The 27,714-nt window shown below is 47.3% G+C and overlaps 1 protein-coding gene across 1 annotated transcript; it reads right to left on the reverse strand.

Moving 5' to 3' along the window:
• Positions 1-779: 779 nt before the first annotated feature.
• gmds (GDP-mannose 4,6-dehydratase) lies at positions 780-27,400 on the reverse strand. Its single transcript, XM_068725122.1, has 4 exons — positions 27,286-27,400; positions 26,643-26,739; positions 2,301-2,369; positions 780-1,295 (listed from the first exon to the last, which is right to left on the reverse strand). The coding sequence occupies exons 1-4, from the start codon at positions 27,390-27,392 to the stop codon at positions 1,233-1,235; spliced, it is 336 nt and encodes a 111-aa protein (XP_068581223.1). The 5' UTR covers positions 27,393-27,400; the 3' UTR covers positions 780-1,232.
• Between the last annotated feature and the right edge of the window lie 314 nt (positions 27,401-27,714).

Genomic DNA, 27,714 nt, shown 5'->3' on the forward strand with positions numbered 1-27,714 from the left:
CGAGACGAGCTATTAAACACGACGCATGATAATTATTATAAAGTGCATTATATTAATTCGATACAACGTGAGGAAATTACTACATTTCTAATTACAGTCACGGACTTATTTTTGCAAACACGACTGATGAAACTCTAAAGGTTAGTAAGACTCACGTGGTTATCACCTCACAGCAGTTTAAAGATATAATCTGGAATTAAGAGTAAATTCAGAATTCACAAATGGAAGCAAACATATGTGTTTGTTTGAAAAGAATACGCATGTGGAGGTTTAAATAGCAGCTGTGTTTTCACACGTATCGACTATCATCAGGACCAGAGCAGATTCGGGCTCCGCGCGCTCACTGCGCCCTCTTAATCAGCAGACAGACAGACAGTCTGGACGGACAAGAGGCGTTTGAGAGCGGAGCTCTGCGCGTCGGGCCCGGGGAGAGACGCACTTCCTGTCGAATAAAAGAGCGCAGTGTGCTCGCTAATAAAAAAAAAAACCCGGAGAGAGAGCCGGAGCGCGACAGGAGCGGAGCCAGCCGACCTCTGCACAACCCGGGCAACACATATGCACGCACACACACACACACACGCACACGCATTTATCTGACAGACATACCTGCATTTCCTGGACGAGGATGTGCTGCTTGCTGCCCTGGGGAGGCCTAAAGAGAAAAGACAAACACACAAAAACACACAAAAGACACTAACTGGAAACCTCTATCTTAATATTAATATGAACATCATTTATCACAGGCTTGGTAGCGTCAGAAAACACATTAGGACGACATGTAAAGACCAGTCTTTATTGTACCAAACAGCTCATTCGTTCATCACAAATATGCCCGTTGATTCTCCAAGATAAAATATGAATTCTTAAATCTATACATTCTGTAGTTTTTCGTCCTCTGACGTCTAAATCAACGAAGCCACGATCACAAGAAGCAAAGACATAAATAAACCCTCAACCGGTGCCATCTATGTACATAATGACATGATCAGCGTGGAAATAATAATAAAAAAAGGCATCCCTGTTATGTGACAGCAAAACAAAATCAAAATGACAAACGTTAGAAATGGACACAAACAATAACAGGTTTTGGTAAATCCCCCGTAAAGAAGAAAGCACACAGTCACTTCATTTGGAAAAGTCATGAAGGTCAAAAGTACAACAGGTTCCTCCCTCTGTTGGTAGAACACCGGAGTGCTAGAACGGTTCCGGGTGGAACGACCACCGATTTGGACTCAGGCATTCGGGTTGTTCTTCATCAGCTGGATGTCGGCATCCACCATCTCCTTCACCAGCTCCTGCAGAGGAGTCAGCGGTCAGTCCAGTCATGAGGAGAGCAACTTTAAGTCTAAACTGTGGTTCAGCTCTAGTGAGAGGAACTCGGCAGAGGTGATCAAAGCGCTTCGTTATCTACGCTGGTTTATATTGAGCCTGCTGTTCATTCAGTACCAGCAATAATTCACTATTATATGATCGACTTTCAGACTAAATGTGTTTGAAGAATGATGATTACTGCTGGATATTAATAAAGCTCCATATTCTGTATATTTCAGTGTCAGCTCAGATTTCGGGTCCGTTTTGATTTCGTTCAAAATGTTTCTGATCTTATATCATAAGGTTATTGAGGCGATGCTCTCGTCTGTCATCGTACCAACAGTTAGAACAACACTCACTACAGTAGGAGTGATTAGTTACTGAAGTCTGCTCCACATTAACGCTCATAAATAGATGTAATAAAACTATAATAGTTATTTGAGTCTCTGCTGGAGCTGTTTGGTCCGATTTGTACTTAAATAAAGTTGAACATGGATAATAACAGGTTGATTTATTTTGCATACTTTTGTCATATTTTCAGATGTGTTGAAACGATGTTTTATCATTTCATTTTATTAAAAATCTTTCCCATAAAGGAAGTGGTTTCATATTCCTTCTCGTATCAGACGGACTCAGGACACAACAGGAGGTCTGGACTCTGCTGCTTCCTGACCTGATGGACCTCATGTAGTCTTAGCACAACAACTGCACTCACTTTACAGTGATTTCACATCCTCCATCTACCCCGCCCACTCTGATAACCCCGCCCACCCACTCCGATAACCCCGCCCACCTGATGTAGATACAAAGAGAAACACAGACTCAGACACTTGGTCCTTATAGGCCTTCAAACATATTATTGTTATCTTTGGACATTGTCCTTTCTGTGGCTCGATTACAGTATATTTCATCAAATCATTCCCTGACTGGACTAAAAATATCCTCATTAATATCATATTGGTTTGATCCATCCAGCTCATCACACGCACCTCAAAAGCGACCTTTGGCTTCCAACCCAACCTCTGATATGCTTTGGTGCTGTCGCCTTGCAGGTACTCCTGTTAAAAGGAAAGAAGGGAGGGAGGGAGAGGGGGAGAGAGAGGGGGGAGAGAAAAACAAATCATCCGTCATGTGTGATGTGATGTCGACGGGGAGGAGAACCCTGCAGCAGCTGATGTGTCGTCCTCAGATAAAGACAGACTGGATTCAACTCAATGTCCAAACCTGACGTCTGCAACAGGGTGCAGAGGATGGAAGGTGATTCTCTCTCTCTCTCTCTCTCTCTCTCTCTCTCACTCACTCACTCACACACTCACAGCATCTCCCCTCTCTCGGGGAGAAAGGGAGGTCACAGAGTCTCGCTGGCCATCAATCGCCCCTCTCGGCTCCCCACCACCGATCTGTCCAGACGGCCCCCGTCGGTGCCAGAGGATGATGAATTGTGGGACTCTGGTGGTGTAACCCCCCAGCCCAGGAACCCCCACTCACCCCCCCTTCCCCCCGTCCTCCACCCCTAACTCATTTCCCCCCCTGTTGTGTTTTGCACAGGGTTCAAGATCCAGCGAGACCCTTCATGAGACCACCAAAGAGACCGGAAAAAAGAGAAACCTCTCTCTCTCTCCATCTCTCTCTCCGTCTCTCTCTCCGTCTCTCTCTCTCTGTCTCTCTCTCTCTCTCGTGTTCAGTGTGTATCAGAGACTCTCATGTTGTCCTCGAGGGGTCTAATAAAACCTGATGAATCTCGTCTGACGCTGTATGTTCCTTAATCCTGCAGCTGATTCCAAAGTGAACGACTGCTCCGAGAAAACCCCCGCGTTGAAAAGTCAACAAAGACTTCTATTTTTCTTTCTTTTAAAGCTTTTTTTTTGTTTTTTTTGTTCTTGTAATCTTTAACAGTCGTGGCTTTGGTGCTTTCTCACGAAACGCGTGGTGGTCTTCCCCTTTCTTTCTTTGTTGTTTTCCCTCTGCATGGAGGTTGTATTTATATAAACTATATCGCCAAAAGTATGTGGACACCCGGGCGTTTTGCTCACGTGAGATCGCTGAGCATCTCATTCCCAAAACCGTGGACGTCAACTGCTGCTCTAACGGCCTACGCACTTCTGGGAACTCTTTCTTCACGGGTTTGGAGCCCGACTGCAGGAATTCACTTCAATTCAGCCGCAAGAGCATTTAAGTTGATTTATACGTGAGCGTTGAGGAGCTACAGGGAAGCTACGCAGCACACGCACAGAGCGGCTACAGAGATACCGCCTGGAAACCCACAGAGCGGTGATCGGTCGGCTTAAGCTTCCTGTGATTCTGATGCTGTAAAGTGAATGTCTGTACGTCTTAATGGTGTGTTGTGTTACATATGTGTGTGTGTGTGTGTGTGTGTGTGTGTGTGTACCTTTGCTGTACTCGGGAAAAGACACATTTCCAAGTGGAAAATAAAGATTATTTCATCTAATCTAATCTAATGCCCGTACACAATGTTGTGGAGCAAAATGGAAGAAAAACAATGCATCCTCCTATTGTGCAATAATTATATTCATACTCTAGTAATTATTCATTTGACTGATTATTTTAGAGCCTGTCTTGTCGGCGATGGGTTCATGTTTCATGTGTCTTAATTGCACTGATCAGGACTAGCGCTCCTGATTCCATTGCAACCTGTACAATGAAAAGAAAGGCTTTCTGTTCTGTATGTATGGACCTGACCTATAGTCCATCATCATGTTGAAACAGGAAAAGGGTCCCCCCCCACACACGGGTGCCACAAAGCGGAGGCGCATGTTGGGGTTCTGTGTCATAACACTTCCATTATTTGGAACCAATGTGCTTTGACCATCTCATGAGTACCAGCCCAGGAGTCCACAGTGCAGTGGGAGAAGAGAGCCGTGTGTTCTGTCTGACGTTGGACCTCTTGTGTCTTTTTCTGGGTGATCTTATTACAGAGCACCGCTCACAGTTCAGCCTGTTCACAGAGCAGGGACCCACATCTCAGGGAGGCTGGATCACAGTCTTCTGATTACACACAAAGGCAGGGTTCAGGGTGTTTTGTGTCTTCGACATCACAGGGCGCACATGCAGCGCCGCGGATGAAAGCTACCGGGCCGGCAGCACAAGCGGCTCTGTACATTACTCACATGCAGTTCTGGCTCTGAAGCCCGAAACTGGAAACATTTTCAGACTAATTACCTGCAGCAACGAGACGTAGTTAATCACGGGGCTGAAGGTAATTATTATAGGGCGACTTACTCCACAATTATATTAAATAATCCACTTGTTTCATAATTATGTTGATTAGGGTTTGTAACGGGGAACATTTTCAAGCTGGCATAAAAGAAACATCGACCGGTCTCGTCACGAACACTGAAGTCAAGTGTGACGCACAAATGCATTTTTTTTCTAGAGAAAATAAATGTGTTTTTTTTTGTGCTTCTATGTCCCTCGTTGATTGGTTGCTGAACGCAAAGAGGGCGGGTCTTATCTGGTACGAGCCTGTCAGACGCCAATGCCAGAAAAAGGAAAGGAAAACATGCTGCAGAGTCGTGAGAAGAAAAAGACTGAAGCAGCCTTTTGTTGAGCTTCTGTCGGCATATGTAAATCCAATGAACTGAAATAAACTCCAAGCTGTGAGGTAAACGCCAGGCGGCAACCTCCAGGTGTGAAGAGCGACGCCACGAGGAAGAGCTGCAAACGGGCAAATCAGCTGGTTGTACAGAAGTCTGTGAGAACATCTCCCTACTTCTCACTTCATTCCCATTTAGAGCACAACAGACCATGAAGCAGAATACTTTATATGTCGCAGCTTTGACTTGGCGATTGACAAAACCAAGATGGCGCCGGCCAAAAACCAAGATGGCCGTACTCTAGATTTAATAAAACGGCAGACGGGTGATCGACGGGTAACGTCGCCGTGACTACCTCCACCTCTCATGTGCCGTCTACAGTTGATGCCAAAAGACTAACCTTTAACCTCTAACCTTTCAACGCTTTGAATTCGTCAACCAGAACGTTACGCACTGGAAGTTCACGTCATGCTTGGCGAATCTCGTTTTCTTCTCCTTGATTATTTCCAGATTTTGTATTCATGTAAAGTTCCTGTGATTGGGACATTAAACAGTGAGGAGTCTGGCACACTGTTCAAAAACAAGCATATATTCTTTAAACATTAAAAATGATACGCAGCGCTAACAGGAAGCGTGCTACCTTGTATTATCGTCATCATCGTCATCTTCGTCAGAGTCTCTGAGATCTCCATCCGACTCTCGGTAGGAGAACATCTGTTGAAATCAGACTCTCGTGCGCTAAGTCTGCCGTCTTAGCGCACGACCACACGGTTCAGCATCCGGGAAGCTAATCCGGGGCGCCTGGTCTTTCTCAACGCAGGACTTCTGCAGGTGACAGACGATCTCACCCTCACAGATCCGTCTGCAGAGCGCTGCTCGCCGGAATAAAAGCCGCTTCCAAAACTGCTAACAAGAGTGAACTCACCCCAAACACAGCATGTAGCAAATAATTCAACGCAAACTACGAACAGATGCGGGGGCACAATATAATCGTCATATGGATCCGATTTTGAACCAAACCCTACGTTCTTTGGTATATCCTGTTTAAAGCAGCGCTCTGCCCACGTCTGAAACTACGCAGCGGCGGTAATAACAACAAGCAGAGAGCCGAAGATTAGCCGTGACAAGACGCGTCCCTCACCCTGCGAGCATTAGAAACATTTCAGAGGTTAGATTTCAATGCATGAGCCAGACGCCCAAACTCAAAACACAACCCGACGTTCTGATTGGCCGTTTCACAGCAATGCTCTCAGGTAATCGCGTCATCTTTTACCGTCGTCACGTACAGAATAGCGTGAATTTATTTGCCAATAAATCAGTTTGTGTTGAATTACTTGCTAATTGGTAGAACTTGACGAATCAACCAGGAGACTTTTTTACGGCCCTCTGAGCGGTCGTAACCGGGGACAGAGCTGCAGTGGTGCCTCTGCTCCACCGACATCTGCTCCTCAACCGACGACCTCGAGGAGCCTGGTGATGTTGGGGAGTTGAAACATGTTCTCGGCATTTTAAGTCCATATTTTAGGGTGAATCTACATCTTTAGCGGACGGTGAAATGTGAACTCCTCGTTATTTTCGCCAAGATAAATCAATAACTGTACCCTCACGTGAAATACAACGGCACTGATCACTTGTTCAATTACAATATTAACAACAAGTATTATGTGAAAAGGATCTTGTTTTGGCCGTGCTGAATATGACCAGGGTTGACCTTAGTTATTGCCATAACCCTGAATCTCACGCTCAGACGTGAAAACTTCAGCACACGCTCGCCAACCACATGGTCCCATCGCTCTCCCATTTTTCCTGACACGCTCCACTCTAATAAAGACGAGACGCCATAAAAAATAATCTCTAGAAATGTAAGAGTGAGAGACGAATAGAGTGCGATCACGCTTCATAAAGCACACAGGCAGTAAAAGGCACTCAGGGAAGGCATTTAACGCAAAGGAATTCTGGTATCACTGCAAGGCCTTCCAATAAATCACACGGCACACCGGGGCTGACCTCCACACACATGAGGGCACACACACACACACACATGTAGCGGCGTGTGAGCGCACACACACACACACACACACATGTAGCGGCGTGTGAGCGCGCACACACACACACACACACACACACAGAGCACATGTATGTCGAGAAAGGTAGAAGAAGACATTAATATGTCCTTAATATGACTTTCTTCCTACTAGAATCACATCTCTCTCTCTCTCTCTCTCTCTCTCTCTCTCTCTCTCTCTCTCTCTCTCTCTCTCTCTCTCTCTCTCTCTCTCACACACTGGGAGACTGTGATGTGGTTTTGGAAGTCCAGTGGCGTCTCTGGTATTTGTACAGTAGTGGACATGGAGGCTGTGAATACAGAGACTTCAAAGAAGATCAGATACAGCGGCAGAGAGCCCACGGTCTCCATGTCCCCGGCAGACCCAGATGTTCAGACCAGACCCAGAGGTTCTGACCCTTATCCTGAGCTTTTTATACACAGGATGACGTTATGACGGCGTGGCGACGGGGACGTGAAGGAGGGACGAGGAGGCGGCTGCGTTCTCTCTGCCACCAGGTGTGTGAGCCGGTATGAGTGCATGCAGGTCGGGACACACTCCCAGCAGACACAAAGGAAAGCAAAAAGAGTGAGCTTCATTCGTTCAGACTCAGAGCCACAAATCTGTCACTGGTCAATTTCTAACGCACCTCCACCAGCATCGCCTCAACTTACTCTAAAGCCCAGAAGAACCCCAGATCCATCTGGAGGAGGAAACAAGAGACTTGTGTGGTGGTGTGTCTTATTCTAAACACAGGGGACTGCGTCTATATTTCTGGATTGCACCGGCAACATGCATGTGCATTATGGAGGCAGGACAACAACTAGCTCTTCATCGTTCCATCAAATGGAATCATCCTACGTTCAGCCTGATTTATTTGGCGTTTTAAGATATCCTGGCATCTCACTGAAATTTTAAACGAAGTCCTTTGGGTTTGATTTTGATTTGCGATGATTGGGGTCGGAAAGTTTAACCGTTCGTGTCTCTGTGTGTGTGTGTGTGTGTGTGTGTGTGTGTGTGTGTCTGTCTGTGTGTGAACATACTTTGGCAACACAAATCACACATTTCATGTGTATTCTTTTTAATAAAGCACCACTGAAATACATTTAGATGAATTGTGAGATGCTGCGTCTTTGGGAATCCAAGAAAGTTATTAGCCACTCCCAGCCAGATGTCAAAGGTCAGGTCCAGTGTGTGTGTGTGTGTGTGTGTGTGTGTGTGTGTGTGTGTGTGTGTGTGTGTGTGTGTGAGAGAGAGCTGTGTGAGTTATAGCTCAGGTTTCCTTCCCTGACTCCCCATGCAGCTTGGCCTGCACACAATGTGTTGAGTGACCTCTAAAGGGTGGCCCTGTCACCCTGATGAGTATGTACACTACACACACAATACACTACACACACACACACACACACACACACAATATACACAACAAACACACACACACAATATACACGACACACACACATACAATATACACGAGACACACACACACACACACAAAGAGAGAGAGACATATGGCAGCCTTTAAAGAGTCTCAATTTACAGTTAGACAAATGCAGGACACCACACACACACACACACACACACACACACACACACACACACACACACACACACACACACACACACACACACACACAGGAAACAATTAGCATAAAAGCAGGAAAGTGTGAATCTCCACAGGAAAACAGTGAACTTGTGATATTTATGAAGCCAAAACATCACAAACTGCCACTACACTCCGTCTCCTCGCCTCCTCGCCTCCTCTGCGCTCCGCCGTGTTGATTGGTCTCCATCAGCGCTCATTAAAATTCCTGGGGGAGCCGTGTGATAAATATTTACGCGGCTGAGGACACACTCCACACACACTCCAAACACACTCGAGCGGCTGGATCTAAACTGCCGATAGCGTTAAGTGGCCAGAAGGCTCTCCGGCAGCGAGAGAGATCCGCAGCCGGAGAGCCTTCGCATACGTTCACTGTCAAGATAACGGGAGGAGGCCGTCCGTCCACGGCCGTTAATCAAGCCTCTGAGTGGAGCTCCTGCATGTGTGTCCGAGGAGAGTCTCCTAATGTGTGAAGTTTATGGAAATGAAGAGGAAAATATCACACGTTTGCACATCTGGATACAAACGCATTTGCGGACACACACACACACACACACACACACACACACACACACACACACACACACACACACACACACACACACACACACACACACACACACAGTGTAACCACAGTGGAGCTGGACTCCTCACTACTGTTCCACTAAGCTGTTGCCGACCCCCCCCCCCCCTCCTCCTCCTCCTCCTGTATTCTATTATTCCTGCGGACGGGAAACAGATCATAATTCCTGGAGTCAGCAGAAAGTTGCAGACTGAGAGAGTGAGACAAGGAGGGAGGGAGGGAGGGTGAGAGAGGGGGGAGGGAAGAGAAGTGTTGTGTGTGTGTGTGTGTGTGTGGGGGGGGGGCTCAGGTGACTGCTCACTTCCACTGAGGTCAAAATGAAACTGTGCAGTTAAGTCATTTCCAGTGAAAAGTGAAATGTGTGTGTTTAGTCTGTTTGTGCGTTTGTATAATATGGTTTAGGTGGAGCAGCGCTCCACGTGTGTGTGTGTGTGTGTGTGTGTGTGTGTGTGTGTGTGTGTGTGTGTGTGTGTGTGTGTGTTATAATGGACATAATGCTATTTTGTACTCGTCTTCTTGCACAACTTGGCTTCAGGTGGCGCTGTTCAAAGACACAGCAGATATATTTATTGATGTTATATATGAGTAACACTTTTGTGTCTTTGTGACTGAGACCATTCTCAGACAGGTCTGCTGGTCTGACTGAGTCCACTGGTTCACATCACTGGAGTTCTCTGGACCTGTTTGACTGTCTGACTGAGGTTCAGTGGACACTAGTAAAGCCGTGGCTGAGAGGCAACATGTCAGTGAACTACACAAAACACAAAAAAACTACAAAAATATGTTCGTTTTCTCTAAAATGTTGAACATCTGGATTAGCACATTTCAACCTGATCTCCAGCTTCACAAACCTGGCTCTGTGTTCATTCACATGAACTCAGGATAAAGCTGCACCATGAATCTAAATATCATAATAATAATAATGTAATAATTCCTCCTGACATTCTCAATAACATCTCGTTAAAAGGTGAAATATGTGTGGAAATACCATTTTGAATTAAACATTGTGACGCTGCAGAAACGTCTTGGCCTACACATGTTCTACACACTGAAGATAATCATCTTTGTTTGGCGTAGAGCCGTAAAAATGACCGTTCCCTCAAATATCGCAAATCATATCGCGATTGCGAGATAAGGAACGGCGATTAGAATTATTTTTCAAAATCCAGGAGAGAAAATGTGGACAAATATTGTGATGTAGATGTTAGATGTGCGGGAGAGATATACAGAGGGTTGAAGGACGGGGACACACACACACACACACACACACACACACACACACACACACACACACACACACACACACACACACACACACACACACACACACACACACACACGATACATATGTGGTCTGATTCAGGCCTTGGCTGAGCTCTCGGCGGTGTCGAGGGTCAAGCGAGGCGGTTCCACACAAAAACCTGCCGTCTGCAGCTCTCAGCTCCCGACACACTATTTATTAGTCTCTCGCTCCTTTAACCTCAGCTGTTCTGTGAACACGCTAACGTGACGAGCAGCCTCCTGCCTCCTGCCTCCTCCCTCCTCGCAGCAATCGCTCATCCTCTGTGTCGCTCGGCGTTAAGAGGAACGCGTTGTTCTGCACATTCACACGCTCCGAACGCACCGAGCATCACGTGGAAGACGTGACCAAAGACAGTGACATATTCAATATTTATCATAAATTCAAAATATAGTAGGTTTGGGTTCTGATAACTCTCCATTCTTCTTTTGTATCTAATATTTTTGTTGATGATGTTGAAGGTCAGGGGACCGTGAGACAGTTACATTAATGCAACTTAATACTTTTAGCAACACATTCAGCCTTTAAGAATCCTAGAAAATGATCAAACACGCTGCTTCATATTTAAAAAACGTGTTTTTAAACTCACTAACAGATTAAATGTTATGAACGCACATTTCTCTCTTTCCTCTAGCCGACACACTTCTCCCAGACGAGCATCCTGGGGACATTTTCTCCTCTGGAAAGTCTCTCTTTTCCTGCAGTGACATTACTAAAGGGTCTTGAGTTCTATTCCTTATTGAATAGAAATCAGGTAGAAGCAGCAGGTACAAAGAGGGCAAACGGGAGAAAGGAGGAGGCTTGAATGGGCATGCCCACCGGTCCTGGGTCAATGGATTTCAATCCCCCGCGTCCTTCCCTTCATATGGGGAGGAGGAGGAGGAGGGAACAGTCCTCTATAGGCTCCGTCTCCTCCACCACGCTGCTTCCTCTGCGAGCAGCATTCCTCATTTTATCAGCCCCAATAATCTGCCGTTCTCCTCGTGCCCAAACAGGGAGAGTCTCTCTCTCTCTCTCTCTCTCTCTCTCTCTCTCTCTCTCTCTCTGAGTATTTGAAGTGTACTTGATTAAACTAACAACACACATAATATAAAATAGGTCAGGCGGACAAAAGAAAGACAAGCCGTCACAAGATCAGGCAAATTGTAGGTCCGATTAGCCAAACTTCGGGTGAGAGAACAGAGGTAGTGAAATGGTAAGTTGCGGTTAGGTTTGTTGGAACCGTAAATTACAGACTGATTTAACAGTCGAACCGCTGTAATTGCCACTGTGTTTTATTGTGTATGAGGTGTGATTAGAGACATTGTGGGAGCGCTCCCTTTCTGTCTTACCATCAAATACCGTGGTTTAGATAATCTACCTGCACTTGTTTACGACCGGTCTAATTGTCGGCTCGTGTTTATTGCCCAATTCAATCCACTTTAGTGAAGTCGGTGCAACTCTTCACATTTTTGATGCGGGACTTTTTTTGACTTAAAATGGAGCGTTTTTTTTTACATTGTGGTGCCGCTATATAAGTAGAATATATAAATGTTTCCTCCACCACAGCTGCAGCAGCAGAGGAGGGAGGTGTGTGTGTGTGTGTGTGTGTGTGTGTGTGTGTGTGTGTGTGTGTGTGTGTGGGGGGGGGGGGGGGGGGGGGGCACAGTACGACAAGCGAGCGAGCTCTGAGAATGATTGAGTGAGAAACAGAAATAAATTGAGCAAGAGCCAGAGAGTGGGAGAGAGAGAGAGAGAAAGGGAGGAAAGAGGGGAGAGAGGGAAAGGAAAAGTAATGCGACGGAGCAGCCTTAGGGTTACAGGAATGTGGGGGCTCCTGAGTTCAGGAGGGTGTGTGTGTGTGTGTGTGTGTGTGTGTGTGTGCGTCATATTAGTGTGTGAATACTGGGGCGACTGAAGGGAGCAGCCCCAGAATTAATTACCCAATCAAGATAAGAAGCCAGGGAAAGACATTAGAGAGGTCACACTACAATTAACCTCTTAGTCTAAACCTCTCTCTCTCTCACACACACACACACACACACACACACACACACACACACACACACACACACACAATGAAAAAGTCATAGAGCTGGAGGTCCATTGCCCAAAACGCAGTGAAGTAAAGTCACAGGTCGATATCACCTTCCAGCACTGACTTTCGCTGACCGATGTGCTTTTATTTTGAAGCATTTCCTGTATTCTGTATTCTTTTTTTTTTTTTTTTGGGGGGGGGGGGGGGGGGGGGGGGTGGTAGTGAATCTACCTGTCCGGCTCCACAAACCCTGGCAGAGCCGGCTTGTTTACAGTGGGATATTGAGTGAGTCGGGGGCTCGAGTGGAGTGGAGTCGGATGTGGTTCACACATTCCACCAGAGACTCAGATTACACTGCAGGAAACACCGGCCCTGCAAGACACACACTGCCCGACTCTGTGATTTATAAACACACCGCTCTATGGGACACACACGCACGCACGCACGCACACACACACACACACACACACACACACACACACACACACACACACACACACACACACACACACACACACACACACACACACACACACACACACACAGAGACGCACATTAAAACCTCAGCGACTCGCTCTGAGCCGGTGCTACAACCTCCATCCCTCGCTCACTTTCCTTCTTTCCTTCCTGCCTTTCCTGTCATTCTCAAACTCTCCCAGCTCCGCTTACGTTCTCTCCTTCTGTCGCTGATCACAATGAAGACACCGGAGGGATGACGTCATCTCAAGTAGATGTCGCTTTTATACATTTTACGAGCTGGTTTCTCAAACTGACATGTTTGATTTTTCCAGTATTTACTTGGACACTCCCACTTCAAACGGACATTTAAATCGATTCTGCGTCGTAATTCGCTGAGTGTTGCAACATTTCATTTGGTATTTACTTAGAGTAGATATTATCCATGTCGCCTGAACACGGGGAGCATGTTGCAGCATTCTTATTGGGGTAGGAAGCAGCAGGCTTTATGGGAAATGTAGTCCAAACACTGATGTTGAAAAATGCTGCATGCAGAAGCAGATGTAACCTTTCGGAATTAAACTGGAGAATGATTTATTTTTATTCTCTGACTCATAATCCTCACTTTACAGCCCAGCAGCATCATTTAAAAGAATGCCAGAGCGATGGAGGCGAGCGCTGGTCCCGGTTCAGCTCAGGGGGTTGAGGTCTGAACCCCTGCCCGGACCCTCCCTTTCTCTCCCGTCTGACAGTCCGACGGCCATGTTCCCCGAAGTGGAGAACTCTGGGTAATCGAGCCCAGCTGGGACCGGGGGGCAAAGACGCAGGCTGACGTTCGCTCGCCCTTCTCCTCCCTCACCCTGTCAACGAGGCCCTCTCCCTCTCTTCTCTCTGCACCTCGTCTGGCAGGTTTCTCTCGTCAGACCCGGCGCTGATTACGCAGGAATCCTGGCCCCGCAATCCTCGGTGCTCCCCTCGCTATCTCCGCACCAACGTATCGCAGCAAAGGTGCCGGAGACGCACCTATCCATCACACCGCGGTGCAAATAACCTGCGCAGTATGCAAACGCGGGCGTCACAGGAACAACTCTCAGACCGCCGGATGGCCGCCTACAGCCCGAAGCACAACCGGAGACGCCGGCTCGGCTCGGCGTTCCTGCCTTAATAACAGCCTGCACCACTGTGTGTCACCGTCTTTATCAATGCTCCTTTATACTCGTACACCTTCATATCTAGCGTGGCTCCACACTGCTGCCGTGTCTCTCCCGTTTCTCTCTGGCAGCAGTGCCGGGTCAGTCTGTGTGTTGGACTGCTGAGGGCCCCAGGGTGGTTCCGCTCTGACGGTAGGAGGAAACTCCTTCAGGAAATACCAAACTGCCAGACACACACACACACACACACACACACACACACACACACACACACACACACACACACACACACACACACACACACACAATATCTCTCTTTCTCCTACAAGCAGACTAAAGCTCCTGCACGAACTGCTCGGGTTAAGAAGCCCAGCGCTCTCCTCTCAGTTTCTTTCAGCACAGGTCAGGCGGAGTGGAACACTCTCAGGTAGTTTGCATTCTCATCAGCCCCGGGAGGTTGAGTTGCGGCCGGGTTTTTTTTTTATTTGCATTAATTATAGCTCAATTAAACAATAAATCACGGCGGAGCCACGTTTCTGCCCCTGAGAGGCCAACCTCTCCCCTCAGACTAGTAACGGTCGATGGAGGTATGCGCTTCCTGAAGAGGTAAACAATGAGGTTAATCAGCATGCAGGAAGATTGACACGCTTGAACAATCGCTGCTGGCCTGCAGCGTGGTTGTATTTGTCTATTGAAGATCTTTTTTTTCTTAAAATACGTTCATAAACGCCCTTTGATTTTGAGTTTCATTGAATCAATAGAAACGAACGTGACACTAGTGGAGACATTCAGCTTCTAGTCTTAACTTTAAGACAACAGGAGCGGAGCTCCCTCCCTCTCCTCGACGTCAGACGGGAAGAGGAGACACTCGTTCTCCTCATATTCAAATCCTCACAGGTCAGTGACGACGCAACTCCGCCGTGTCCTTATGCTCGCTGTCGATATCAGCGACGCTCTCTCTCTTTAGAGTCAGTGTTCTCCATAGATAAGCTCCCTCGCATTTTCATATCTCCTTAAAACATTAAAATGTCAAAGAGAGAAAATAAACTATTCATGTTTAAAATGAATCCATGTACGGGGGTGGCAGGATGGAAAGAGTGTGAAGTCTCTCACTGATGTGAATGTGACTGCTGGTGACGTTGCTGCGCTAGAATGAATTAAGAAAAAAAAGACACTTGTAGAGATGTCTTGTGACTAGTGGAGTCGATCTCAGAATGTTTTCAGGTTCACTGCCAGAGGCTCACGACCCGAACCTCTAGTGAAGCTCCTCGTCGTCGGCTGTGAAGCAGCAGAAGCAACTCATGTTTAAATCCTAAACTTCTGCAGTGCAGTTTAAAAGTCCTGCACTAGTCTGAAGGTCAGATAGTTTGCGGCGGCCTTATTGGCTCGGCTTTGCAAATTTTCCCAGATTACACAATATTTGGCGCGTAAAAAGGTTTTCTTTTGACATGAAATATGTTGTGATTCTGACTGCAGTGTAATGGTTTTCTACACTCATTTCAAGGTACTGTTTGTCTGAAATGTGTGTGTGTGTGTGTGTGTGTGTGTGTTTCCGAGCTTGCAGCTCTGTGGCTGACCACAGGAAGTTCTAATCAGCAGCGCGGCGTAGCTGCTACCTTCCCTTTTCCCCCTGGTGACCTCCTCCACACCCCTCTCCCTCCACAACAGAGATAGCAGGATCACATTACACACTCGCAGGGTCAAAGGTCAATCCCATTTTTCAGCCCTCTCTGTCCCTTTTCTCCCCCTTACAGATCCTTTCCCAGGGGTTAGAGCCTCCCGTCACCTAAATTCACATCAGTTCACGCGTGGCGAGGGAGTGGTATCCGTCGGAAACCCTCCGTCTCCTCTCCCACACTCCCCCCCCCCCTCCTCCTCCCTCCTCCTCCCTCACCCACCCACACAGCCTTTTTAGTGTCCCCTTGACGGACAGTCCTCTGATGTCAGGGGCCGCTCGCACAAAGACGTGGACATGGGTTAAAAACATGTTTAAAAACGCCGCTGGCCTCTTTGTGTCATTGTGTTGGTGTGTCTCTGCTACGCCCCAGTTAGAGTCTGTAGTTTAGTGCTGCAGAGGATCGGGTTACTGGGAGGCAGCGCCGACCTCCTGCAAAGGAAACCAACCATTTTACAATAATAACGCAACGTAGCAGGATATATTTTGGGCACCCAGAGTTCCACGAGGAAAAGTGCCGCTCGTATTCTGCACAATTAGACATAAACTTCATCTGGGCCCGGAGGGTTCTGTAAAGCGGAACTTTTAAGATCCTCGAGAGCCGTCGGTGCAACGTTGTTACTTCTATTAAAAACGCTACTCATCACTTTGTCAGTTTTTGGTTTGCTCCGCTGCACACTTTGTAACGCTGTGTCTTTTTCCTTTCGTCTCTGCACTGTTTGGGTCGTTTTTCCCATTTCTGGGTGTTTTGTTCTCGTCTTCTAAAGGACCCAGAACCATGATTTCTCAGAGACCAAGCTGAAATAATGAAAGATGGTCAAATTGAAACATCACAACCTACAGCGATGAGGAGAGTCCCGTGTCTCTGAGTTAAGAGGGAATTAAGAGTGAAAAACACTCCCGTCACCAGCGGCTCCTTCCAACCCATGATGCACACATGGCTGACAGCAGAGTGGTGCTTTAAATCACAGCTTCTACATCACAGAAAACCACACCTACCAAAGCTAACACGAGCTCTCCCTCAACACCAGCCTGCTGCTGATCACGTCACGGCTTCATAATCCCTGTTAATTACAGATCGACTCTCAATCAGACAAGGGAGCAACGGCTTAATCTGACAGCCGATCGCTTCCACAAAATGTCGCGTTAATGAAGCGCCGTTAACTTGCACTGAGTGGAGAGAGAGAGAGAGAGAGAGAGGGACAGTTGAACGATGGAAGAGGCGCTCATCAGATAAGCAGGCCTATGGAAATGTGAGTACAGACATACTGCCGAACACATGAAGCCCACTTCACTTCCATTTGTCTTTATTGTTAACCAGCGGTTCAACCATAGTGCATGACCACACAGGTGTAAATGCAATTTTCGTTTCCAATCCCCACACAACGACTAGGTGGGTGGAAATATTCAATCCCGCGCAAAGGAGAAGAGGGATTGGACGTAAATAACGATTGAATTTCGGAGCATAAAAAGCTCTCTTGGTAGATCTATTCAGCCGTATACATTGGTATAACTGCCGGTTGAAACGCTGTAATGGACACTGGGAAAATAGAAACTATGCGTAAAAATGTGCGACCATTTTCTCCAACCGTGTCTTTTATCGCTCTCCATGCCCAGCGGCAGAGCGGCCGGCTGTTAGCGGTGCTTCCAGACGGCAGAACTCCAGGTGAGGGGGAAAAAAAGGGAACGGCTTGACTGGGAACCGTCTTGGAAAAAGGACACCCAATTCCTCCCTGATACACGGAACCCTTTTAAAATAATGCTAATATTTCATGCTCCCTTTGTGTGAAAGTGCCGTGGACCTCTGCCAAGCATCCAAACTCTGCACCGATAGCCGTTTCGTGTGTCAAGTGCCATAAATTCAGCCGGCGGAGCTCCACAAAAGCTTGTTCGATGGATAAATCTTCCTGCTCATAAAAGCCATTTGCTCCTTCATGTCTGTCTGGTGTTCAAACATTCACCTCAATCCATCAACGCTGCTACCTGTCAGAACACTAAGGCCTCTCCTTACCTCACATTTCCCCTTATCACTGGCTCCTAGCAAGAGGAATCTGAAGAATCCTGGAGCTCAGTCTGTTCGCCAACACCCAATACGACACGGCGAAACACGCACACGCACACACGCACGCACGCACACACACACACACACACACACACACACACACACACACACACACACGCTCCTTTTAAAACACAGACTAATTCCTGACACATAAATCGCACAAATTGATCACAGATGCTGGCGCTAACTACTGCGGCTGAGAAGCAAGAGCGGAATAAAACAACATAATGGACAATGACGCGTGAATCGGAGCTTTGGGACGATGTTTCGCGTGATAATAAAGTCATACTCCGGCCCGGAGGCCCGGCCGCCGCCTCCTCTCGTTTTAAGACCTATAGCACTGTGTGTATATACACTCCACCCAGTGAAATGGGCTGAACTTTGCTGCCTCAGCGCTTCCATCCAAACGGCTGCGGTTCAGTCAGAGGTCTCGCTGCCTCGGCCCCCCCCGAGGCGAGGCACCATCGGAGAGCCGGCGGTCCTGACCGGCCCCTGACCGACACCGCTGCACTGCCAGAGACATAAAGCAGGATAATAATAGCCGCTCATTCCTCGCTGTCCCGTACCGAGCGAGCAGACGGGCCCACACCGTCCAAATCCAAACACCCAGCCGCATGATGAAAGGTGAACACCTCAGTCTATCAGGTCCGTCTCGTCAGGTTCAACATATTTAGCAAGTCACGAGATCTCGGTCGGTGTCATTTTTGTCCATCTTTTCTTCCGGTGATGATGATAGTGTAGTTATCGCTTTAGACTTCTCGTTTGGAGGTTAAAATAAAAGGCAAAAACTGTGCGATCTACAATGGAAGGGGTACAAGTAGCATCACCACAGGAGCTGAACGTTTGACAAGAAGCAGCTCCAATGGACTGACGTATCCCTGCAGGGACGTTTCAGGCTTCAGCTTCAGCTTCAGCAAACTAGTGACTCTGGGAGGACATTTCCCCCAAAACGTCACTGCATTAATGATGAATATTTGGATTGCTTTTTGCTTTTTTGGGATTCAGCACTATTCACAGTGAAGCTGAGAGTGTTGATTCATCATAATTACCCAGACTACATGCTGTCTTTTTATGAGAGGAAGGTCGGCAGGTGTGGGTTACAGGTGAGATATTGTCTCTTTAATGGGGACGTCTGCGTGTTCTTCATTGCAGAGCTTTGTCTTGCAGCGGCGCCAAGCTGCCGCATCTTTATAATAAACCTGGTGGTTAAAATGCTGTTTATTAACCCAAAAGGAATAAAATGGCCACAAGAATGAAAATAAGACTTGAAGAAGTAGAATATGAAAGAGCCGATAAGATGAAGAGCATCTTGTGATTTCAAAAACATCTCAACTGGATGTCTGAAGAGCAGTCCAACCGAATACTGAGAAACTGTAAAAAAGCCACGATATTTCAGGCTTCATTAAATAGCAGATATTACGCAACAAAGCAGGCCAACTGTTAAAATCTTCTCTGGGGCACAGGCTCAGGAGTGTATGAGTTACTGCCTGCAAGGAGCCGTTATGTGTGTGTGTGTGTGTGTGTGTGTGTGTGTGTGTGTGTGTGTGTGTGTGTGTGTGTGTGTGTGTGTGTGTGGGGCCATTCCTGTTTTTCTCATTGTTAGGATAAAGAATTTGCTCCGCAGCAGGATCTGACACTGTGGTTGCTGCAATCTTTCTGCGTCTGCACGAGTCGTGCACCGGCGGCGGTGCTATGTGCTGAGAAAAGTCAGAGCGGTAAATAAACGGTGTGGATTTATTTGGGGTTATACGATACCTGCTGAAAAACTAAGTCGCCGGACAGCAGCTATACGACGGAGCTCGCCTCGTCCTCCTCCAATCGAAGAAACCGTAAAACCTCATTCTGTGCACGGAGAACGGCACTAAAGGATTCTGGGAGTGGATTTATGAGGTCTGGACCGCCAGCACGGAGTCAAATGAAACCCAACACCGGCTCTGCTTCTCCAGCGAGGCCTAAGAACCAAGCACCTAATGTCTGCTGCTACAAAAGACACCGTTTGGACTATAAAGGTGTCACTCTGCTTCAACAAAGTGCTTGTCGCATGGTCTGTAACCCCCCCCCCCCCCCTGTTATCTCCATTTGAATGACTAAAGCCACTCTCTGCTCACCTTTGACCTCAGCCATTTGGAACGGTTACAAAACCTTTTGCTCCTCTTACCTTAAACCGACTACTGCCGTTCAAGGTCCCCGCTCTACCTCCCTTCATCTGTCATTTGGTCTTTGTCACGTTGTGTTAAGGAGCTCTTTGTCACTTGGTTTCCATGGTAATATAGATTAATATTGCTGCGTATTTATATCCCTTCCGTCCTCCATCACGACCGCGTCGAGCTGGACCCGCTCCCCCTCAGCTTGTCGTCAGATAGGGAAGCAGCACTTTTTTGGATGCACGCCGTTCCTCCGCTGCTTTGTTGTGCCAACGCCATTGAGCAACGGATTGCATAATCCTACAGCTGCAATGCAACATACGAGTTTAGGTTTTTTTTAAACGGGTAAAGACACAGTTCTAGTCTGCCAGGTTTGCTATCTGTTCTTCTTTTGTTAAAGTGAGTGATGAAACTAAGGCTTGTTGTTCTACAATTAAGCTCCATCTATAGTGTGTATCCAGCCTGGTACCAGCTAGCAGACCTGCTAAATATATCATGTGGCTCTAAACTCTTGAACTCAGATTTTCCCCCCGTTGACTTTCCTTCTTAAGCAGCCTTGACGCTAGAAAATACAGCTCTTTTCCACATTGTCTGACAACATCGCATATATTATGTCTCTAGTTGTAACACTTCATTGAAACTATATGATGCTTGCACCGAATGAGTTATATAACCCGCCATGTTCTCATGGCTGCACAATAACAGCATTTTGGAAATGTTCAAGGCGTCGTGTGATTTTCTACACACTTGTCACGTTTTAGTCCGACACATTTTATTAAACCTCTCGAGTCCTGAGACCTGGACTACAAGTTAAAACACAGTGCCTGGTTCAGGTTGAAAAGAGTTTCACTCAGACACACTCTCACATATTGTGTTCTTCTAAGTCCTCTGGACAAAGACAGCGCAGCTCCATCTGAAAACAGGATCAGGTCGGGACGCTCATTGACTTACTTTTCTTTGTTATAAATAGCAGCACTGAGACAATGCGGCTTACCGTATTCACAATGCTATTTAAAGAGTGCACGTCTGTTTTGGGTGTGTGACAATACAGTTATATGGGCTGAGCAGTACACACAAAGAGTGCATAATTACTGGAATAAGACGTGTAGCTTTCATGCTTGTTTGTTCCTTTTGATTTCATATTTTAATATTAACGCACACTATTTTGAACTGTGCTTGTATGACACTGAGTCATGCATCTTCACCGTGAGCCAGACTAGCTAGTTGCTCAGTAATGATGTCTGTGCTCATGCACGTCTGTGCTCATGCACGTCTGTGCTCATGCACGTCTGTGCTCAGGGCCCTGTGCTCACTCTGTGATAGCCTCTAACTTAGCTCTTCAATAAGCCACCGCTCGCGAACAAGGCTTTGGTTTCCCGTGTCCGGCTGTTGCTCAGTTCATGCATCGCCTGTGATGTGTTTGAGCAACCAAAGCAAACTCATGACATCACTAACTGAAGTAGCGAAGGCAGGTCGCAACACTTCCACCACAAAGGCACAAGGAATGCATTCAGCATCGCAGGGCGATGAGATCTACCTGCGGTATCCAAGGGTGGAATCGTATGTGTGGAATAGCATAATGAAGCTCGTCAACGCAAAAACATAATTAAGCAACCGGATCAGTCCGGTTTGTCTTCGTCACGTTGATGACCTCAACTGATTTGTTAATAAAAAATACTTTCCACAACACCCGTTGCCTTTATCGCGCTGGATGACTGGAGCTATTGTGCGAGCTCCTCCTCCCGATGACGACGGGCCGGTGACGTAGGAGAACGTGAAGCAGAGTGTTTTGGTGGAATTGGTTGCGCACATCTCGCCGCTGGAATGACAGCCATCCCGAGCAAGGAGGAAGCTCGGAGGCGAGACGCGCTGCACGTCCTCGCAGACAGACGGTTGACAGATGCCGAGGCGTGGCGTGTCAACGGGGCCATTGTTCAGGGGTGAGGAGGGAGCTTTTGATTCTTACCTGGAGTCTAAATGACAAAAAAATTTAAAAAAAACAGGCCTGGCAGCTTCTCACAACCCACAATTAACATTTCTTACTAGTTTCTGTACGAACTCCTTCATTTATGCATTTAAGGAAACTAAAAACAAAAACTCTGAAACAGCAAACTGCATTATGTGCAGCACACACTCACACACACACACACACACACACACACACACACACACACACACACACACACACACACTCACACACACACACACACACACACACACACACACACACACACACACACACACACACACACACACACACACTCACACACACACACACACACACACACACACACACGGTATGCAGCACACCCGCTTTACACACTCGTCTGTGCCGCACAAGAATAAACTTGCACGTTTGAAACAAAAGGATGATGGACGGGGCATGACTGCAGCGCTGTGAATGCTGCTACGTGACTGTAACAAAGACTGGTTCTGATACATGGGAACAATCTGACAGCAACTCCTCCGCGTCAATCAATCGCCTCCAACTCGTGCTACTGGGAGCCGCCGTGATGTCAGCGTGGGCGATCTTGCGCTGAGGTAGTTGATTAATCGACGGGCGCAAAACTATTTTGACAATCGATTAATCTTTTGGAGTAATTTGTCAAACTTCTTATTTGAAGATGTCACGATGGGACATAATGATGTGCATTTCCTTCTACGTTCAAACATTTTGTTTTTGATTAAGTAAAAAAAGATGATGACTAGACAAAAATAAACGTAAATGTAACTTTCTTAAAAAATGATCGAAACAAGAATACTATTATTAGTTTCGGTTGATTTATGATTTTGATCTAAGTCGTGACTTTTGGATTCAGGTCTCCACAGAGTGCGTAGGTGGTAGGTGATAAAGGGGGCATCCGTCTGTCTGCTTCTTCTGACAGCAGGATAATCTCGCCTGGAAGGGCATTCCTGCGTCTCCGACCAGCGCTCGCTGCTTCACCGCGACCGAGACGCTGAGTGCAAAAGGGCGAGGAGGTGGGCCGAGAGAATGACAGCGGAGGAGTTCTGTGCAACGCCGATAGGACCGAGAGCGATGAAGACAGAGTGACAGACAACTTCCCATTCATCACCGCTCCTGCTCCTCCTCCACCGCATGAGAGGTCGGACACAAACCGCAGCGCTGTCACTCAACCTGCAGCAGTTAATCCCCTGCAGCGACACGTGAACTTGGAAGTATGGCAAATGGCAAGTGTGCACACACCAATGCATGCACATGCTGACTTGTGCACAAACGTAGATCACCGCAGTCCAAAGCTAAAAAGAAATAATGAACAATCAGTGCGTCCAAAGCTAACTGGGACAAATTAGGATCTGCAATAAATACTTCAGGCTAAAATTTGAAGGAATGAAAAGAGAGAAACGTCAAGAAGTATTTACGACTGTGGAAATGATCTGAGATTTCACAAGTATTTGTACCTGAAGTAGCAAAATGAAGCAACGTTTGACTGCAGCTTGAAACATCAGGAGTCAAACCAAACAGAAACATGATAAACAGAACATCCAGCTGTTTGTTTCTCCGCCTCGCAACGGCCTCAGTGCACCATTTGTAAAGAAGTGCGAGCTAATGGAAGCGTCGCATTGCACCACACATTACTAGAGACCCAATGTGGACACGGATATAAGGTTTATGACACAGACAGTATCGATGGAAACAGTGTTAATGTTGGGAGTTGTAGTTTTCACCCTGCTTTCGTCTGAGGAGGAGCTCACACAGAAACCTGCATTACGAAATGTAGAATTCAGCATTCTTGGTGTTTGACCTGTCGGGATTAAACAGGACATGTTGGCCTCTATCGCAAATCCCTAAAATCTCCCAACTTCATGCACTGTGCAGTGCAACATGACTGCAGTGACCCTATGACTGCACTTTATTTCTTTCTGGCATATACCGGCAGAACAGCACACGTACGCACACACACCCTGAAGCACAAGGCTGCTCCACCTAATTCATGGGTATTGCCGGACTAATTCACGTACCTATTGTCAACGTTAGCATTGCTGTAGTTCCAGCCGTGTAAATCTCTCAACAAGGTCTAAACACAACCGTGAGAACCAGACGAAAAAAAACCCTCTGATCTCTCTCGAAATATCTTTGGCCGAGGCAGCGCATGTCACCTGGCAACCAAAACGAATCACAACACAGCATACGCGGTGACACACCTTTGCAGAGATCATGTAGAGGCCGCTCACCTGAGTCAAACCTCAGCGCTGGCAGAAACCCAGAGGCTGACAAGTGTGACCGACAGCTCGACAAGGCCCATTCAATGGAACCCAAGCGGCGGCCGCGGCGGTTGGAGCTGTTAGCTGTAGCTTTACAACAACAGCTTCAACAACCGACGTCTTTTGCTTCCGCGTGTCGACGTTCTGCACAAAATGGTTTATTTTATTTTCTATTTAATGAGGGTGTTTCGCATCCAGTCAACAGCTTCCACAACCACAGCCGTAAAAACTCACCATCACCTCTGCAGCCTCGAGGCTTTGTTTCCCAAACAAACACGAGACAAGTGCACGGTTATACACACACACACACACACACACACACACACACACACACACACACACCACATGTGAAGCACACCTGCATATTTAACCCCCTCTTGCCCCGCCCGGGTTGCTCGCCCCTGTCCCAATGGGCTGGGGAGATAAATGAGCTCATGTCAAACACACACACACTGACAGGGATAATGATGAATTACATATATATTAGCACACAGCCTGAGGACTCACTCTTCTTATGTACAGCCCCCCACACACACACACACACACACACACACACACGCACGCACATTCTCTTGCACCAACACAGCAAACAGCAAAACCAAAAAGGTACGAGTAAGCTGGATTCTTAATGCACACACACACACACACACACACACACACACACACACACACACACACACACACACACACACACACACACACGATGACAGGTATTTCCACTTCAGGAGAGCCACAATGCTGAGCTGTGAGCCCGGTGTCAGTCACTTCCTGTCTGAAGGGGTCAGAGGTTAAACACTCTTCAGTCTACCACAGAAATGAAGAGACAGTGAGGCAGAGCAGAGAAACCGTCTGCTGCAATTCAACCGTTTCGCTCTCGTTATCCCTGCAGTCTTCACCTCTGAGCCACACAGACAATGGTGATAGAAACTAACAGCTAATAGCTAATTCACTGAAACCTGGACAGTGAAGCGCAAACTAACAAAAAAAAGATTATTATAGCTCTAACAAACTAAGGACAACACTCAGTTTTACCATATGAAGGAGCAAAATCTTAGAAACAAAGCACAAAACACCAGCAGCGAGGCTGTTGTACAGAGGTTTCATCCCTTCTGGTCTTTAACTCTCTAAAATATTGTTAAAATAGGTCATTTGGCATCCATCAAAGTCACCATAAATCTCCACACAAACCACTTCAAAGCTGTCTTAACAAATTCTATCAGCTGCTTAAGTCTGTAAGCAGATGTTGCAGCTTCAATGATGGACTGGGCTGCTTGATTAGGTGAGGCAGGCATCAGCACTAAAGAGTGGATTGTCCATTTTGTTCTTGGATCACAAAAGCTCTTGTGAAAGACACCAAACGGTTCCTCTGATAAGTCACCATTGGACCAGGGTCCGGAGTAGTTTTCAGTGCGGATTCTTGGTTAAGACCTTGAGTGAATGAGCCGACACACACACACACAAAGAACACGGGTCCAGGTGTGCGACCGGCGCTTCCATCGCCTCGGCAGTCAGTCAGCAGGGCGTCCTTCGCTAATCCTCCGCCATCACTCAACTGGATCTCAGCTCTAATCTCGCCGGGCCAAAGCTCAGCAGAGGGGGGGGGGGGCTCCTGGCCTTAAACCGAGAACCTGACAGCTAATCTTCGGCCACAACACCCCGGGGTAACCCTACACCCTCCCCAGGGGAGCAGCCACAATACCCCAGGGCCACGGCGATGAGAGACAGACCTCCCAAATATCAGAGACACTTCACGCCACGGGAGAGGCGGAGGGAGAACATGATGGCTCATTTTTTGGAGGGGGGGGGTTTTGGATGCTCACCGCCGCTATTAAGCACAGGCACACGATTCAAAAAAAGAGACTTTCCTCCAGTGCTTTCAAAGCACAGTTCAACACACACCATCGCTATTAAAGTAGAAAGCTTCAAGGTTGCTCGCCTGAACACGAACCCCCCCCCGTTTAGCAGCGACTGGCAGGATGCAGCCCACATTACTCTTAAAGAGGCGGACTGGCTGGTTTAAAAGCATACAATAAGCGGTCCGGGGGCTGACGAGGGTACGGTCCCAGACACAATGACCGGCAATCAGATGCATGCAGAGAAAACATGCAACATTCATGTTAAGGTCAGGTGTATGGAACAATACGCGCTACGCCGTTTCATGATTCTATAGAACCATACAGAACTACATATTATTATAGAAGTGTGGTTTTGTTGATGTGGTCTGCAAGTCTGCCTGATAAACGGCACAGCGGGCAACAGATCAGAAAGAAACAAGTGCTCCAGAGACAAAGAAATGTAGGCAATAATGATGTGTAACATACGGCTAAAACCACCAGTGTGGTTCTCAAGTTATCAGTGATTAAGTGACAGCTTGGCGTTGGCTCAAGTCGTGAGGAAGAACCGCTTTGTTTCCTAGAAACGAACAAAAGGAAGGAGTAACGTGTGAAGATCATGGTGGTCTGTAAGTGAGCGAGGCTCACTGAACTCACATTTGGGGAGAAAAAAAATCGAACTTACCACTTCGGTGGGACGGTAGTATTTAGAGTCCACTTTCACATGGACCACTCCCGTCTCCTGGCAACGGCCGATCTCATTCTCATCCTTCCCCTCCCACCTGGAGAGACACACATTTCAGAACACTTTCCCCACATCTGCTGGAAGGTTCAGCTTTCCTTCCCTCCGTCTCGCTGATTATTCCTCGTGCAGTTTGTTTCTTTAACGTCTCGTGCAGACAAAACATGCCACCAGTCTCACACACACACACACACACACACACACACACACACACACACACACACACACACACCTTCCCCAATGTGCCAGTGTCTTCCAGGACACAAGGAGGAGGTGAATGAGAGGTGAGACAGAGGAGGGGACTGAGCTGTGGCATTGATCAGGAGGTCGTTTTCTAAAATATAGCCTCTTTCAGACGTGGAACCTGTTACATTGATGGCTTCACTGATGACCATCCTGCTGGTTTCTCAGTCCAAGAAAATCTATACATCCCACAATACATTGTCTCAATCATGTTACAATTTGTCTCATAGAATATTTAAATCTGGTGCTGACTTTAAACAGTACCAAAGCATAGCATACGTTTAGAGGCAAGGAAGCCTAAACATCGATGTAGATGTCTGGAACAGTATCTGTGGACACTCACACAATGGTCTTCCCCACATGTTGGAAGGCCTTCTCCACAAACTCCCTCACGCTGTGCACCTCCCCTGTCGCTATGACGTAATCCTCCGGCTGCTCCTCCTGCAGCATCAGCCACATGGCCTGAAAGAGACGGAGACAGAGACAGGGACAGAGAGGTTAAACCGCTGAGCGATCGTAAAGACAGCTCCACACCGGACCCTGCCCAGTGCGGTCCTGACAGACAGGAAGTGAACCTGCGACCTCTGAGCGGGGCATTCGCGCGTACCTCTGTCCTGACGTCACCGCAGGGGACTCGTGGGACAAATACCGTGGGAACGGAGGACAGAGGGCTCCCACGGGCCCACACAAAGCACACACAGCATGCACCTATGCACGCAAACACTCACCGCTTTAAAGGACACCAACAGTTCATAAAACAAGTTAAGGAGAG

This window comes from Cebidichthys violaceus, unplaced genomic scaffold (assembly GCF_023349555.1).
Source record: "Cebidichthys violaceus isolate CVI_PGR_0920_01 unplaced genomic scaffold, fCebVio1.0.p SCAF_33, whole genome shotgun sequence".
Taxonomy (NCBI): domain Eukaryota; kingdom Metazoa; phylum Chordata; class Actinopteri; order Perciformes; family Stichaeidae; genus Cebidichthys; species Cebidichthys violaceus.